The 16,817-nt window shown below is 36.7% G+C and overlaps 1 protein-coding gene across 12 annotated transcripts in view; it reads left to right on the top strand.

The window, feature by feature from the left end:
* Positions 1-16,817, top strand: part of CACNA1C (calcium voltage-gated channel subunit alpha1 C) — a 625,236-nt gene that overhangs the window by 444,579 nt on the left and 163,840 nt on the right. For 7 of the 12 annotated variants that reach the window (XM_034403541.3, XM_034403542.3, XM_034403543.3 and 4 more), the window contains 2 exons: positions 6,918-7,021; positions 10,376-10,548. In XM_034403541.3, the coding sequence (XP_034259432.3) occupies positions 6,918-7,021; positions 10,376-10,548 (277 nt within the window). Of the gene's footprint in view, positions 1-6,917; positions 7,022-7,395; positions 7,500-10,375; positions 10,549-16,817 lie in introns of all 12 variants that reach the window. The other 5 variants (XM_060694463.2, XM_087873676.1, XM_087873677.1 and 2 more) reach the window with 1 other exon arrangement.

Below are 16,817 nucleotides of genomic sequence, written 5' to 3'. Positions count from 1 at the left end.
CGGGCTGTGGCATATTCGGAATTTGGCTGCACGAGTGGCTGGCCGCAGCATGCACGCACCAGAGGTGGGTTTCAAAAATTTTTACTACCGGTTCTGTGGGCATGGCTTGGTGGACGTGGCACGGCTTGGTAGGCATGGCTTGGTGGGCGTGGCAGGGGAAGGATACTGTAAAATATCCATTCCCACCCCACTCCAGGGGAAGGTTACTGCAAAATCCCCATTCCCTCCCCAATCCAGGGGAAGGTTACTGAAAAATCCCCATTTCCGCCTGATCAGCTGGGACTTGGGAGGCAGAGAATAGATGGGGGCGGTCAGAGGTAGTATTTACCGGTTCTCCGAACTATTCAAAATTTCTGCTACCGAAATTTCTCCAGAACTGGTTAGAACTTGCCGAAACCCACCTCTGGCACGCGCAGCTCAATTTACGTGAGCGGCGGGCTGGTGGACACTTGCACGTATGTGCCCCAGCCCACCGCTTGTGCAGCCAAGTTCCCCTCTCCCCCCCTGAACCGAGCCACCAAGGTCGGGGACGGCTGCTCTGATAGTAAAACTGTGTTTTTGATAGATATTTTCAGATCTGATAGCTATGGAACTGAATACCTCTGGTATAATGCTTTGTTCAGGATTTCTGCCCATCAGGAACCATTGTTAATCCATGGATCAGCTGAACATTCTTTGGTTAATTCTCTGCAATTTTACTAGGGTTTTCCCTTTCTCGCCTTGTTTCACTTTGAAAAGTAGTTGTAGTGACTGAAAATATAGCTCCCCTCTAATTCTCCTGTAGCTATTGCTGGCAGCTGGCAGGGTGCCAAATTATCTTGCTGACAAGCTGACTTTTTGTTTTTAATTTGTTGTCCTTAAAGGAGAATGTCAGACCATCTCTACCTAGGTTAATCTATCTAGATAAATTGCCTTTGCAATTTATGCATAAGGTGATAAATTGACTATTATTATTATAAGTACATATATAGCATCCCAATGCTGGTTATTATTTAAAAAAAAACTATGTCCATGTCTTTCCATATGAATTCAAGCAGTGGGTGTCATTGGTTTGAAATATATTATGCAAAGTAGCATCTTCCCCTTTAATGGATAGCATTTAATTGCACTGAGTTGCTCATTGTTCTTGTAATGACTGTTATCCTGCTAATGACTGTTATCCTGCAAAGGTTAAACTACCATATAATGAAGGAACCAAGGAAAGGCCTAAACAATTAAAGCAAGTCTTGCAAAAAAAAAAAAAAAAAGGAGTTTAATCTCTGATGTTGTTATCTACTTTATAAGCAAAATCTCATTCATTTTCTTTCATAACTTGAACTGTAATTCATTTCTGCCTTGGGTAACTTTAACTGCAAGGCAGGCTCTTTTTAGTTTTGTATTCACCCTAATTCCAAGGATATTTATTTATTAATTTGGGCCTTTGAATCACACTGTTGAATCCTGGTGACCTCCATGGACTAGTCATTATAGGTTTTTTTAGCAGGATTTCATAAACGGTTTGCCATTGCCTCTTTATTAGGGCTGAGAGGGGATGACTGGCCCAAAGTCACTCATCTGCTTCCTGCCTAAGAACTCCAAATTTCCCAATTTCTAGCCTGGTGCCTTAATAAATAACTAGACTAAACTGGCTCTCAAGCATATTTATCTTGAAAGTTACAACTCAGAAATTGTCTCTATTTCCATCTTGAAATATCCCAATATGGTTGCTATAGCTTGTACCTATATAAATATGTTTAGATCTGGAATTGTAAGGATAATGATATTAATTGGAGCTAGAATATACCACTAGGGTCTTAAGATGGAGTACAGTGTTTTTTGTGCTGTGGAAATAGCCATCCAATTTGGCAGACAAATTCAAATGATGTTGACATAAGAGCTTAAATTTTTCTTTAGATTGATTATGGCCCCTGGGCTCTAGGAAACAGAATTCTTTATTAATGGAATTTAAATCTTTTTTGGGGGAAATCTAATTCTGCAAACTAGAACAAAATGGCTGCATTTTTATAGATTTAATGTGGTGTCACACAACCATCCAAAACATCCCTTAAAGAAACAAACTTCTGATTTTCAACACTTCATGCTACTCTTGGATAGACTGAAAAGGCAAAATATTTGAATCTTCAAATAGATGTATGAAATGTAGATAAATTTCAGCCACAAAGAAAGTCCACATAATCCAATTTGATTGCCAATGGCAAGATAAACAGCAAGGTGCTGTCCCTATCTTGTCTTTCACAAGATACAATTGTAGATTATAGCAGAAAATATCCACCCATTATATGAATGCGTGATTTTTTTTTTATTAAAGCCAAAGGTCACCAGCTTAACAAAAAACAAAATGTCCAGATAACAATGCAATACCTAAGAACAGTATCATAAAACATTTAGGTTATATATTAAAACTTGCTGGCATCCCCATTATCTGTTGCAATACTTGACATGCTGCCATGCAAATTTTTACTATATTTTAGGTTGTAACTGGCAATCTGTCTGTGAGAAATGGGTAAAAAGTATTTATTTGGGTGGAGCTAACAATGTATGTTTGTGATGCTTAAACAGTATATTTTTTTTCTTTAATCTACTTCTGCTTTTGGAAGTGCTTCCTCTTGTGATTAAAATAATTTAAATTATAAGAAAGTAGAATATTAAGAAGACCTGCCATACATCCAGTGAATGCAAATTGGATTGTCTCTGTGTATTAAATCTGATGCACTTTGATAAATTTTATCAAGAAGCAGTGTTCCAGAATCCTTCAGAGAGTTCTTACTCAGCTCCTGGAGGTATGTTAGTATGCTTGAAGTTTACTGTCTGCTTCAACAGCAGATCAATACTGCAAAATGTGCAGCAGCTTTTAGTGAAGATGATAGCATGATTGGGCTTTTGCAAGAGATCCTCAGTGGAGTGGAAAACTTTCCATTTGATGATGCTAAAACCCAACGAAATACAACAAATGAAGACAACATCACAGAAAGGGGAAATGTCACAGAGTCCTTCATGCTCTATTGCTTGCTTCCATTTGCGTTTCCAATGTTCTGCTTCTCACTCTCTGACTCACTTGTTCTCGTTTGAAAAGCATACGAAAGCTACTAAATGCTCGTTTGCTAGATATTCATCTTTTTACAAGTGACAGTCTGGTGGCAAATCTGAGTAGTGTTTTTTAGTCCAATTGGACAGTCAAGGCCTTGTCTTTTCACACTTGTACAGTGCTTACATATATTGGAGGTGATTACAAGAGATCTTGGCACCCTCAGGATTTTTGCAATTGTCTGTCATTGTCTTTCTTAATCCTTATCTGGATGATCTCTTCCAACATAAAAAAAAATCCCCACAAGAATCTGTGGCATTTGATTCTACTTCTGCAGTTTCATCATCAGAAAAATGGTGGCTTTGTCCCATTTTATGAACAATGGGATCTCAGCAAATTCAATTCTTTCTATGAAATTTCAGGGAGATTATATGGTTTGTGGTTAATTAAGCTCGTGATATCCCCACAGACAATTAATCATGAGTTTCTACTTAGATTTTAATCTGTGATTGGTTTTCTTCAAATGATCGTCTGGATAGCAACACAAACTGCCTGATCACCCTGCAGAGGTATTTAATAGGCACCCTACTTTCCCAGAAATGTTGAGTCAGTCTTTAGAAACTGAAGAGAGAGTGAGAGCTCTGTAAATCACTAGAGTTCCCACTTAGAGCTTCAGAGAGATGGAGGATTCCTTGTGGAGACTCTTAATAGGTTTGTTTTGTTTTTATGCCTTCAGGTCACTATTGACTCCTAATGATGGACTGAATTAGTCCCTGCAGCGTTCTTGGAGAGATTTCTAAAGTGGTTTTGATTGTCTCCTTTCTAGGGATGAGTGGGAGTGATTGGCCCAATGTCATCTAGTAGTCTTCATGCCTAAGACAGGACTAGTACTCACAGTCTCCCAATTTCTAGCCTGATACCTTAACCACTACATCAAACTGGCTCTCCTGTTAGTATGTATAGAAGCATACATGTGAAGCAAAGAAAACCATTTGAAAAGTATCTGAGATCAACCTGTTCTTATGGGTAATTATTTTTGTGGAACAGCAAAAGCGACTTCCTGTTTTTTCTGCTACTATGGCAGTGACTCTGATTCATCTTTAATTTTCTGATAAAACTACAAACAAAAAAAAAGTGGTTTTACTGCCAGAGGAAAACATTTTTGTTGCTTTTCATAGTCCCCTAATAGACAACTTGGTTTCCTGGCCATTCATTAAGGTCAGCAGGAAATACCTTTTTCTCTCCTTCGCGGCTATCTTCTCATGAAATTGCTGTATATGTGGGCAAAGGCCTTGATTGCAGTGCCCAGAATGTGAGATTTTCTGCTCCAGGTTATCCATCTATCTCTTTCCCCATCTCCACCCTTTCCCCACCGGCATTCCAAAATTGACTTTAACAAGTGGTTGCATTGTGATCTCTTTTCCTGTGTTTCTTTTTAAAAAAATGCTGTAAGTGGATTTTCCCTGTGCTTTTAAAAGGAAACAACAGTAGATGATATGAACCTCAAGTACAAATGCCAGATCAAAATCTCATACCCAATAGTAATAGTGTAGTACAAACAAGAATGCAAATTGTGCAAATGAAAATAATGAAATCCATCCCAAACTTAACATTTGCTTCAACCAATTCCATTAAAGACAGTCCAGTGAGATTGGCATTGCCAGTAAGCAAAATCCACAACTATGTATCTCATCTTATGATTCTGTTGGTTGGTAAATAATGTAACATTCCTGGCCATTTTTAAAAATACTGAATTTATGGATATATTAGCCGAAGGCACAAAATGTATGTGTTCTGTGACTAAAGACAGAAAACAAGTTTATAAGGACAAGATTTATTATAGGCACTCTGTACTCTAACCGTTGATTTTGGTTGATTACACTCTAGTGGTTTTCTATATTATTAAAAAGTATTTGTTCACAGGGAGTGCCTGTGAAGCATGGACATAGCAGAATGGTAAAACTTCCTCTGCTTTTGAAACTTCCAGCTTATGTTAAGAAGAATGGAAAGTATGCTGATATTGTTTTCGCTGTACTTTTTCTGCTTAATGCACATTGGTGGTCATAATTTTTCTCTAGCAACAGAAATATGCACCAGATTCAAAATTGGCTTATGTGATGGATACATATCACATAGCTACTTTGGCTGTAAAGCTATCATTTGCTCATCCCTGCTCCATCCCAGGAATGACTTGCTAAAACCTCTTTCTGATAGTGCTTTTCTTTCCTATAAAAGACTTGCAAGATAATTTGTAGCTCATCTCAATACATTATAGTTTTCATGTTGAGTTGATATTCCATTCTGATCTATCTGATGGGGGGTAATATTGCATGACTATGCGCTAAGGCATCTTAGGGCCATGTTTGATGCAACATTAGCCAGAGGAAAAGTTGTTTTATGTGTCTGCTATCCAGCAGGACAACCTAATTAAAGACCCTTAAAGATCCACGGGGCCTATATGTTTAAAAAAAGGAAAAGGAATACTAGTGTCTTTAATTTAATCCAGTAGATTATCTATCAGATCCTCTAAAATTTGTTCATTCAGAGATGTTCACAGGGTATGATAAAATAAAATCTAGATGGTGGCTATGACAGTGCAATTGAAGTCAAAAAATGGTTGTGATAGGTAGATCCATATAAAAAATAGGTAATTTTGATTGGACTTTCACAGCCACCATCTTTGTGTCATATCTTGCAGATATCCTTTCATTCACTTACCAGTTACACATTACTATGATTTTCCCAATTCTTTGGTTTCCGTTATAAAAGGAACCCCAAATGAGATAAACGTTTCCACAGAATATCAGTATTCATTGTTCATAATAGTTTTAGATGCTACCCCTTAGAGTGTTGTCTTTAAATCCATGGAGTTATTGGAAATTGAAGGAACAAATCAGTTCAGTTGCCATATTGATCACATGTTTCTATAGAACAGAGGCAGGATTATACATTTGTACCCCAAAAAGAAATTCAAAGAAAAGTCAAATTTTACTTTCCTTTTAACAACCAAGATGGGTGTTGAAACTGCGGAAAGATATGCTTTGTTGGATATGTGTGGCGCCTGAAGCCATTACGATTTGTAATTTCCTCATAATGCTGGACCTGATATGAAGTATTATTAAAAATTCAATGCTATATATTGTATTCAGCTAGTAAATCATATAGGAATTATTGGAGGATATTAATAAATGTTTTGGATTGGCCCCTTTCAGGCCAAAAGGAAATGTTTTTAAAATATATGTAAATGTATTTGGAAAAAGGAAACCTGACAAAATTACATATAATTTTTAAAATGTATGTGCAGAATATACTCTAATGTGAAGAGAGTAGTTGTTTTGAACATAATATTTTCATAATTTAAGGTTCTCACTTAAGGACATTATTAACAGTAAAAATAGCAATCATTGTGTCAAAAGAAAGCTCTCCAATAAACCACAATTAAACTCCGCATTAAGAAACTGACTTTAAAAAAAATTAAAACAATATCAAGAGTTCTCTTGTTTATTATTATTATTTTCTAATGTATTACATTAAGCTATATTAACCTACTGAATATTTGTTTGTGGTGCATTATTTATCAGTCATTGTCTATTTTTTTTAACTGCCAGAAATGATTTTTTATTGCTAAGAGGCATCTCTTTTTCCTTATTTAAATAAAGACATGTACATAAGAATGCTTCCAGTTCTATAATGTGATTGAATTCTCACTTTCTGATCTCCCATAATGTCTTGAGCCACTAGATCTCCAAAATAACTCAAAATAAATAACAACTATAACATTTCCAATTCTCCGAGTCAGATAGATGGGCCTGATGTGTAAACACCTCTGTCTTCTCTTCCTAACCATTTCTGCTCTCTGTCTCTGTCTTCTAACTACCTTCCATCTTTCCAGATGCAGGACGCTATGGGCTATGAGTTACCCTGGGTGTACTTTGTCAGTCTGGTCATCTTTGGATCCTTTTTCGTTCTTAATCTGGTTCTTGGTGTGTTGAGCGGGTAAGCTGTTAGTTTTGGTGTTTTCTTCTCCTCATGCTGCAGGGCAAGACTCCAGGATCAGGATCCTTCCATGTCACCAAGCTTCTTAGCTTGTCATAAACCCAAGCAAAGAGTCTGTTTAATGAAAATTTACATATTAATATGTCTAAGGGCAGTCACATTACAGTAAGACTATATAATAATACCTCCATCAGGAGTGGAGAACTTAGAAAATTTGTGCATTCCTACACAGATGGCTCCTATCTCGCCTTGTCTTCATAATTGACTCACTCAACATTCAAATTCAGTGCTGGTGGCTGAGGTTCCCTTCAACTGGAGATTTGCAATGCACAGGAAATAACTTTTTCTCACTAATTATCATTCCACTCTTCCAGGTCAATGATGCCATAGGAAGGGAGTGGCCCTGGATCTATTTTGTTACACTAATCATCATAGGCTCATTTTTTGTACTTAACTTGGTTCTCGGTGTACTTAGCGGGTAAGCAATAAAAAGGAAAAAAAGGTTTTTCAATTGTTTTTTGTTATTTATTCTCCTTGCTTCTACACTGATATTTCTATTCTTTGGGGTGGTGTTACGGATATACTGTAAGTGTTGATTCAGCATCTACATTTCTTTTGATAATATCAATGGTCTTTGGCCAAACCCTATATGGTGGCACAGTAGTTAGAATGCAGTATTGTAGGCTGACAGGTGACAACATTCATGACAGTGGAACTAGTCACTAGAGAGAAATTAAATGTATTCAAACTGAGGCGAGACCGTCATCTTTGCATCAATTTAGATTCCTACATTGAGAAGGAATTTGGGCTCAATGTTGTAAATTAAAATGATAATTCTGTGTATTCCATGTTTATATTTTACCAGTTGGAATATATTATGTACTTTCTTAGCTTGACAGCCAAAAACTAGCAATGCTGGAGGATCATTGTAAAATCAATTTGGCCTATAAAAGTGCTAAATTAGGGTTTGGTATAACGGTAATGTTGGAATACCAAGAACACATAGATGCTAAGAAAAGAATTTGGTGCCATGGTTTAAAGTTGATTTATGAAACCTGCCTTATTAATTTAGCTAAACCTGCATCCTGTGTTATTCCTGGTTTGTTTTTGTGTTTGTTCTCTTTTACAAATCCTGAAATTGCAAGATAAATAGTACTTGAATAGTACTTAATAGTACTTGAAAATAAATATAGATTAATTCTCAGATTAAATTGTGGTCCAATGGCTTTCTCTCCAAACTCTTCTTTCATCCTCAGTCTTCACTCTACTTACACTCTGCTTTCTGTGAAATAATCTCTGTTCATGTCCTTATTGCCTGCTAATTGGATTATTGTAATGTAGTTTATTCAATACCCTTAAAACCATTGAAACTTCAGCTGATAAATAGTGCAACTGCACATATGGTTCCAAGACAGAAATATTACTGCCGCATAACACCACAACTGTAGCAACTCTACTGGTTCTGATTGTTTTCATGCACACTTTAAGGAACTGGTTGTGATCTACAGTATAAAACTTTATATCCTTGGAGCTCACTGTAACTTCAAGAGTGCTTCTTCCAAGTAGAATATGTATGCCTGCCCAAAGTGCCTGCTGAGAGTCCCCATGATAAGGGGGGACATTCACACAAAAGCAGAACAGATGAAACACGGAGCACAAAGCAGCAATGCATAACCATCAGAACATCTCCCTTGGTTCCTAGGAAACATTCCTGCAAATAGATTGGCGAAATAGTTGTATACCTTGGCTAGAAATTTGGATGTTGGCAAAAGACATGCAGATGAAACAAACCAGGAATTAACTAAATACTCTATGTTGCTTTATTTTAACCTGTATTATATAAGCTAAACACAATTTGGCCCTCGTGCGATATACAAAGATGTAGGAAGGAATGGAAATTGAAATTACTTCACAAAATGCCAAATAAAAGAGAATTGTGGGTAGATGCATTTTGATCACAGGTTGATACCCAGTATACTACCATCATTAGAACATTTTTAACCCTGTATTAGATGTTCCAGAAAGATGTCCTTTTGATATTAACATAATGGTTTTCCCATGTAGAATGCTCTGATACAAAAAAAATATACAGAACCCTATATGTAGTAGATGGCAAATATCTGCTTTGCTGGATGTAAATTTCCATCAGTCTTGCAGGAACACCAAGCAAATTCAACTATTTAAATATATATATTTTAAATTCAGGTTCAGTCTTTGACTCTATAATTTAAAAGATTACAAGATGTGTAAAATATAGTTCTTAAAGCCAGGACAATTGCTACCAGGTAGCAGATCTGATATTGTAATAAAGGAATCTGAAGTCTAACGTCAATATTCTTTCTGGTGTTGAGCATAAATCTTCTAACTTTTATTATTAAAAGACATTTTTAAATAATAATGTTTAATATTGCAGGGCCAATACAGCCTAGGTTGCATTTTCTAGTGGATAATACAGGGCAACATTACAAGAGATTGGACTCCACAGACATAAAAAATTAAATTTAATATTCTTGGTTTAATAAAAAAAAATCTTTAATACTGTTCACCTTACTTATATGAAGTGCTGCTCAGAAAAAGGCACCCAATCTTGACTAGATTTTCTTATGGTCCACCTTTTCTTTAATGTTCCTTGGTACAAAAATGTGGGCTTTAGTAGACAAACTCTTATGGTTTTTCCACATTTGTAATTGGTCTATTTTATTAGCAAAGGTCTTTCCTAATTAATTAATTCACTGAGATGCTTTTGATCCTAAAAATTAAATAAAGTATCTTGTAATGTTCTATTTTAAAATTTCTCATGATTAGAATCCTGACAATGGAACAAAAACCAAACAATAGGACAGAGAACTTGAGACAGCAAATCGATATGACATATCTGCCTTATATTCCTAGTAATGTATTGAATGCAATATTGCACCAGGTGTAGGAGATTTTAACAATAACAACAACAGCAATATCTACATCTCAAGTTACAAAAGTAATTTGAGATGCAGCACAGAGAGCTCACATCAATGGTGGGATTCAAGTAATTTAACAACCGGTTCTCTGCCCTACTGATTTCTTCCAACAACCAGTTTGCCAAACTGCTCAGAAAATGAACAGGTTCTCCTGAAGGGTGCGAACTGGCTGAATCCCACCACTGGCTCACTAGCAGTTTTAAACCCTAGCAACATACCGTATCTTGAGGAACCACAGTGCTTAAATTAACATGAGCAGCTGAGTTATCATACCAAGAAACTTAATATTTTAAGGGCAATTCAAATTATTCTCTTATCTTCTCTCTCTTTCTCTTTTTTCTTTCTTTCTATTTCTCTCTCTTCTGTTCTTTTAATTTAATCCCCTCCTTCTCACCAGGGAGTTTTCTAAAGAGAGAGAAAAAGCAAAAGCTCGAGGTGACTTTCAGAAACTAAGAGAGAAACAGCAACTGGAGGAGGACCTAAAGGGATATCTAGACTGGATAACTCAGGCAGAAGATATAGATCCAGAAAATGAGGATGAAGGCATGGATGAGGAGAAGCCCCGAAACAGTAAGAAACTTTCTCCTGTTTTCCTTTTTGCTCCTAGCTGGAGATGATTTCTGAAAGTGCTCTGCATTTTGAGAAACATCATGAGCTGAAATATGTTGTTTTCCTTCTGAATCAAATATTGCTTTATAAAATAGGATGGGGAAGATGAAGAAGTCGATATAATTACTATTGATTCCAAAAGACCACGTCTTTGCTTGGCACTGTGTATTACAGAGGAAAACTGGCATATACATTTTATTAGAGATGTGGTTTAAAATGTGCTTTGGGCTCTGTAGGTTTATTGAACTGCAATTCATCCTTTTCCCTTTGAAATAATTATCTTGAATACTTCAAGCTGACTCAGCCTTGTGCTCGTGTTTGTAACATTTCTGAAACATCCTTTTGCCAAAAATTTTCAGGCCAAATATAAAAGCAATACTATCAGTAAAGTAAATACAGTACCAGAATGGCCCTGTGAACTTAAATAGATATCTAACATACTACATGCATTATGAGAATAATATCTCTAGAATCAGAATCAAAATATCATCTGTATAATTTGTGAATTCATGTTATTAGAGAAATATCAGCTCCACATTACGAACCTTGCTTTGCTATGGTGGGAAGGTAATATTGCTTTGAATGATGCCACTGTTCCAATCACCACCAAGATGAATTGTTGCAGATTTTCTCAAGGTATTTTTGAATGTATTCTGTCAAATTTACAGTATATCAAGAATTAGCCAGAATAGGGGATGGGGAGGCTCAATCGGTTATCTAACCTGTTCCTGTATCAAAATGAGAGATATTCTTTGGTTGCCAGCAGAGGTGGGTTTCAGCAGGTTCTAACCAGTATCTAGAGAACCGATAGTGGAAATTTTGAGTAGTTCGGAGAACCGGTAGTAAAAGTTTTGACTGGCGCCACCCCCATCTATTCTCTGCCTCCCAAGTCCCAGCTGATTGGGAGGAAATGGGGATTTTGTAGTATCCTTCCCCCGCCACGCCCACCAAGCCACACCCACCAAGCCATGCCACGCCCACCAAGCCACACCCACAGAACCGGTAGTAAAAAATTTTGAAACCCACCACTGGTTGCCAGAAGCTAACATATTTTTAATTCGTATTCTGCTCTTCTACATGATGCTGCTGGAAGTGATTAGGAAAGGAATAATTAGACATGGTCCTTCTTTTGCCATGCTTAGAAGAATGTGCTTCAAATGGCAACAAATATTGCTGCCTTGTCTTTCTATCTGTATGGTGATCTACTTTTTGGCAGAAGTTCAGAGGGTACTGTATGGCACATTTAGATGAGTCCAAAGCAGCATGTTAAATAAATGAGTATTAAATAAGTAGTTATTCCTTTCAGAACGTTTCAAAATTTTGTCTTCTTGCTTGGGTATTGATGGCTTGCATTTTGAGAGCTGTGATTCCTCCATTAATAACGTTTGTTGTATTGATTCATTGTGTCCGAGTCAAAGAGTGGCTGATTTTGCTTCCATCCAGGCTCCTTTGTTGCAGTGTATTTCAGAGGTCCTTGCTGTTGTCTGGCCCTGAGCTTTGGAAATATTTATAGAGTAACATGAGTTATTTTACATAAACATTTTTGATGTGTGCTAAGTATGGATTGTGTAAATTTGTCTTTACTATATAATAAGAGGTTAGGTTTAGAGGTGTGTTTCAGCATGTTCTGACCAGTTCTGGAGAACCAGTAGCGGAAATTTTGAATAGTTCAGAGAACCAGTAAATACCACCTCTGACTGGCCCCGCCCCCATCTATTCTCTGCCTCCCGAGTCCCAGCTAATTGGGAGGAAATGGAGATTTTACAGTATCCTTCCCCCTGCCATGCCCACCGAACCACGCCCACCAAGCCATGCCACGCCCACCAAGCCATACCCACAGAACCGGTAGTAAAAAAATTTGAAACCCACCACCGGTTAGGTTAGGTTGCTTTATTGTGGTCATTAATCAGCACAAGACATTTTAAAGACTAGATCTTCGAAACAGTAGTTGTGAGGATAAATTTGGGGTTGATGAGATTAATCATTGTCATAAAATCATTGGTGTAATATAGCAATAATATGACATTATGACAATAGCCTTTAGGAATTAATCATAAAAGGTGCATTATATAGTTTTTTAAAACAATACTTCTGGATTAGAAATTTCTCAGCTATATAGAGAATGACTATTCTAACAGAAAGGCAGAATTTGAAATTAATACAAACAAGAAAAATTATTTTGCTATGACATGTCATTAGAAATAATGCATACAACATGACAGTAATTATGTCAAAGAGGAGAAAAAGTGACTTTGCAGCTAGTAATGTTTTTCTCACAACTACAGTTTTTTTTCAATCAACTGAACAAATGCACACTGTATGAACTATAAACAGGAGGGGACCTAACGTCTCAGGGAATGGGATGTTGATTGGTTGATGATTTTGGCTTTCCTTTCAGGCAACTGAGTTCAAATTCATTTGTGAGCATTTCAAGAATGGGAAGATTTACAATGTGTTCATACTTCACAGGGAAGGCTTGTGCAATCTCAAGTTTAATTGAGTTGCTAGAATGCATTATCTCTACTTTGAAATCATGCAAATTTTTCATTTAAAAAGGGAATTCCATAATATAGTCATTAAAGCCACTGTGTTTTTCAGTTTTGTTGAAGATATAAAAGTACCTGCCAGGTACAGGTAGTCCTTGACTTACAACCATTTGTTTAGCATCTGTTCTAAGTTATGACGGCACTGGGAAAAGTGACTTATAACCGGTCCTCATATTTATGACCATAGCAGTCCTATGTTCATGACCTAAATTAGGTTTGTAAATCTCTTGTATTTCAGTTTCCTACACCCAGTCTAATGGAGAAGCAAATGCTGTTATAGTATTTTAGAAACCTTGTTTTATTAAATAAGATAAATATTTAAGGTAAGGCATATTTAAGGTAAATATTTATTCTCCTGTTTTCTTAAATAAATAATATTCAGCAGCCACATAATTCAATTGTGAAAAGAAAAAATAGCAAAGAAAAGGAACTAGAATGTTGACTAATATGGATATTTATTCCTTGAACACAAATCATGTTATTATATCCTCTAGAATTTATTATCTGTTTAAAAAAAAAAACCAACAATGGGAGAAGGGTTAGAATGCAACGTTGCCTATTTTTCTTTCTCAAAGTGGTGGAAATTCAATATGTAACTACAAAAATATTAGCTATGTGTTTAATAGAAGGCATTATGTAGCCATAACCTCACTGTGCAATATAAGAATAGTGGTTGAAGTAGTGATGGAATTGCTGGTAACATTGGCAACGTTTACAATGTTTGTACCATAATCTGTAGATAATTTTTTTCATATCTATGCTCACTCAACTCTAAATCAGCTGTTATTAATGTGTGCTGGGATGAAACAGCAAAGATTTACCACTTTCTTAGAAAAAATGAAAATGAGTAAGGAAGGAAGATTTTAAGTCACTAAGCTTAAAATCATAGCAATTCCTTGTGTTACAGTTTAATGAATAGTTTCATAGCTGCTAAAATATGTGAATGGCTTTTTTATTCCTGAAGCTATCAAAAAGGAAGAACCAACAAATTTTGTGTAAAATTAGTGGTGTAATGAAGGTCCTTCAGGCTGTCATCATTTTGCTTAATTTTTCCACACTTTTTCTTGCCAAGGGAAAGCAATGTAAAAAAAAAGAGAAAGAATTAAAACTGCTTTATAGCCGTTCATTGATTTCTACCAAAGGAAGGTAAATGAGTTTAGCTAAATGGAAACTACAGGTAGTCCTTGACTTACAACTGAAATTGAGATCAAAATTTTGATTGTAAGTTGTGACAGTTATAAGTCAAGGTATCCATGTGTCTGGTCCTGATTTTATGACCATTTTGGCAATCATTAGGTAAATCATCTGGTTGTTAAATGAATCACACAGCTGTAAATCAATTCTCCCTTTTGCCAGAAATGAGCAAAAAACATCTCAAATCATGAACATGGGACATTGCAACTACTCATAAATGTGAGCCAGTTGCCAAGCACATGACATGCAGTTATGTGACGGTGGGAGAGGGTGATGTAACATGAAAGCCCCTTTCTAAGAGTATAATAATTCCAAACTATCGTTAAACAACTGGTTGTAAATCAAGATCATGTAGAAACAATCCATATGAACATGATCGCTGCAGTTACACAGAAGACAAAAAAAGAAAGAAAGAGGAATGAGCTACTGCCTAAAGAATCTGATTATTCAAAATATTCAAAACACTAAAAACAAAAATCTCAAAAATGATTGCTCCCCTTCTTCTATGGTCTGGATTGTGGATTGAAAAATTCATTTTACTCAAGTAAAATTGTTGTAATAACCAGTTTAGCTGTTATTACAGTTGTAATAACTAGTATAGCTGCTATAACCAAACTAACTAGTACAGAGATATCACCCTGCCAACAAAAGTGTGTATAGTCAAGGCTATGGTGTTCCCAGTTGCAATGTATGGCTGTGAAAGTTGGACCATAAGAAAGGCTAAGCACCAAAGAACTGAGGCCTTTGAACTATGGTGCTGGAGAAGACTCCTGCGAGTCCCTTGGACTGCAAGGCAAACAAACAGGTCAGTCCTAGAGGAGATCAACCCTAACTGCTCTTTAGAAGGCCAGATCCTGAAGATGAAACACAAATACTTTGGCCACCTAATGAGAAGGAAGGACTCACTGGAGAAGAGCCTAATGCTGGGAACGATTGAGGGCAAAAGAAGAAGCGGACAGCAGAGAACAAGGTGGCTGGATAGAGTCACTGAAGCAGTGGGCATGAGCTTAAATGGACTCCAGAGGATGGTAGAGGACAGGAAGGCATGGAGGAACCTTGTCCACGGGGTCGCGATGGGTCGGACACGACTTTGCAACTAACAACAACTAGTACAGCTGTTTGTACATTCTTAATGGCTACTTAATGCCTTTTTCTCACAGAAAAAGAAGTATTGATGGTCACTCTTTCCCTGTCTTGAGGTCTCCATGAAGACTAGTGACCATATCTTCCAATGCTATCTTCATTATGGAGATGTCATTAGAAGATACAAGATACCAAGAGCAGAGAATAGGAAGTAAGGTTGTATAAAGACACTTCCCTTTTCTTTGAGAGAACTTGGGAGAAGCCTGGGAGAAGAATATTCAAAATAAGCAGAAAGGAGGAGTGGACTTGTTCAGGAGCAGCAGGTGTGAAGAGTGTTGAAGTTGTATTTGATTTCAAATACAAGTAGCCTAAATTTGGGCTGCAGAATCATGCTGTAGCATAATTACTCATTTTTATTCAGTCAATAGAACACAAACCTCTGCTCTAAGAATGTGTCCAAATTAAATAGATATCTAGTTGAGGAATAGCTAGAGAGAGTTAAAGTTAAAACTTAGTTTGACAGATGTTTGAGGCATGCTTGTATAACTCTTGCACGCACAAGGCCTAAACTTAAGATAATAATGTTAGCAATTCTCCAGCTCTATAAATGCTTCCAAACATATTTACAAATTTCAAAAAGCAATTACTCTCAAAGCATTAAACATGCCTATTATAAAATATAATTTGATGCTGTTTATCCATCTATCTAAAGAGGCACAAAAGCCAAAATTATGCTCCTGAAAAGCAGGAGGAAAGCCATTTAATTAGAAAAATCCTTGTTCAACCTCTTTATTTCAAGGTGCAAAACATTAGGCTGTACAGAATTTTCTAAGAGTTTTTTCCACTTCAAAGGGTGTGCTGGTGCTAAGGAAGCCCCCACTCTTAAACCATTGAGACAGCCACGTCTTTTGGTGGCTTTTGCTGTGGCTGTTTCAAAGCCTTCTGCAGGTGGTCATCTCACGTGTGGCACAGGCACTTCTCTACCTGGTAAATTTAGTTATTTTCAAGTTTGCATACTGCTTTAATCAAGGGGATAGTTAACATAATATAAAATATCAAATCCACAACAATAAAGCATCTATAGTGGAATAATAATAATAGTCAGCAGGCAGGACAGAAGTCAAGAGGATCATGATGATTGCAGATGAAGTACAATAAAAAAGAAGAAGAATCCAGCAGTTATAATTTCCCAAAGTCAGAAGAGTTCCATCTAAAGTAGTTCAGTACCAAACTTGTGAAATGATGGCCAGGCAATGTCTCCTTTGTAACTGCTCCTCTTTTTGGGAATAGGCTTCTACCTGAGTTTAGGTCAGCACCAACCTTGGTAGCACTCACCCAACCTCTGGATGTTCCATGAAGATACTAGGATGTAGGAGGCAATTGTTAGTTTTGGCTTGAGGGTTGGGC

This window comes from Pantherophis guttatus, chromosome 7 (assembly GCF_059756535.1).
Source record: "Pantherophis guttatus breed Tessera chromosome 7, ASM5975653v1, whole genome shotgun sequence".
NCBI classification, from domain to species: domain Eukaryota; kingdom Metazoa; phylum Chordata; class Lepidosauria; order Squamata; family Colubridae; genus Pantherophis; species Pantherophis guttatus.
The sequence above is the reverse complement of the archived record's forward strand: the minus strand, read 5'-3'. Positions and strand labels throughout refer to the sequence as shown.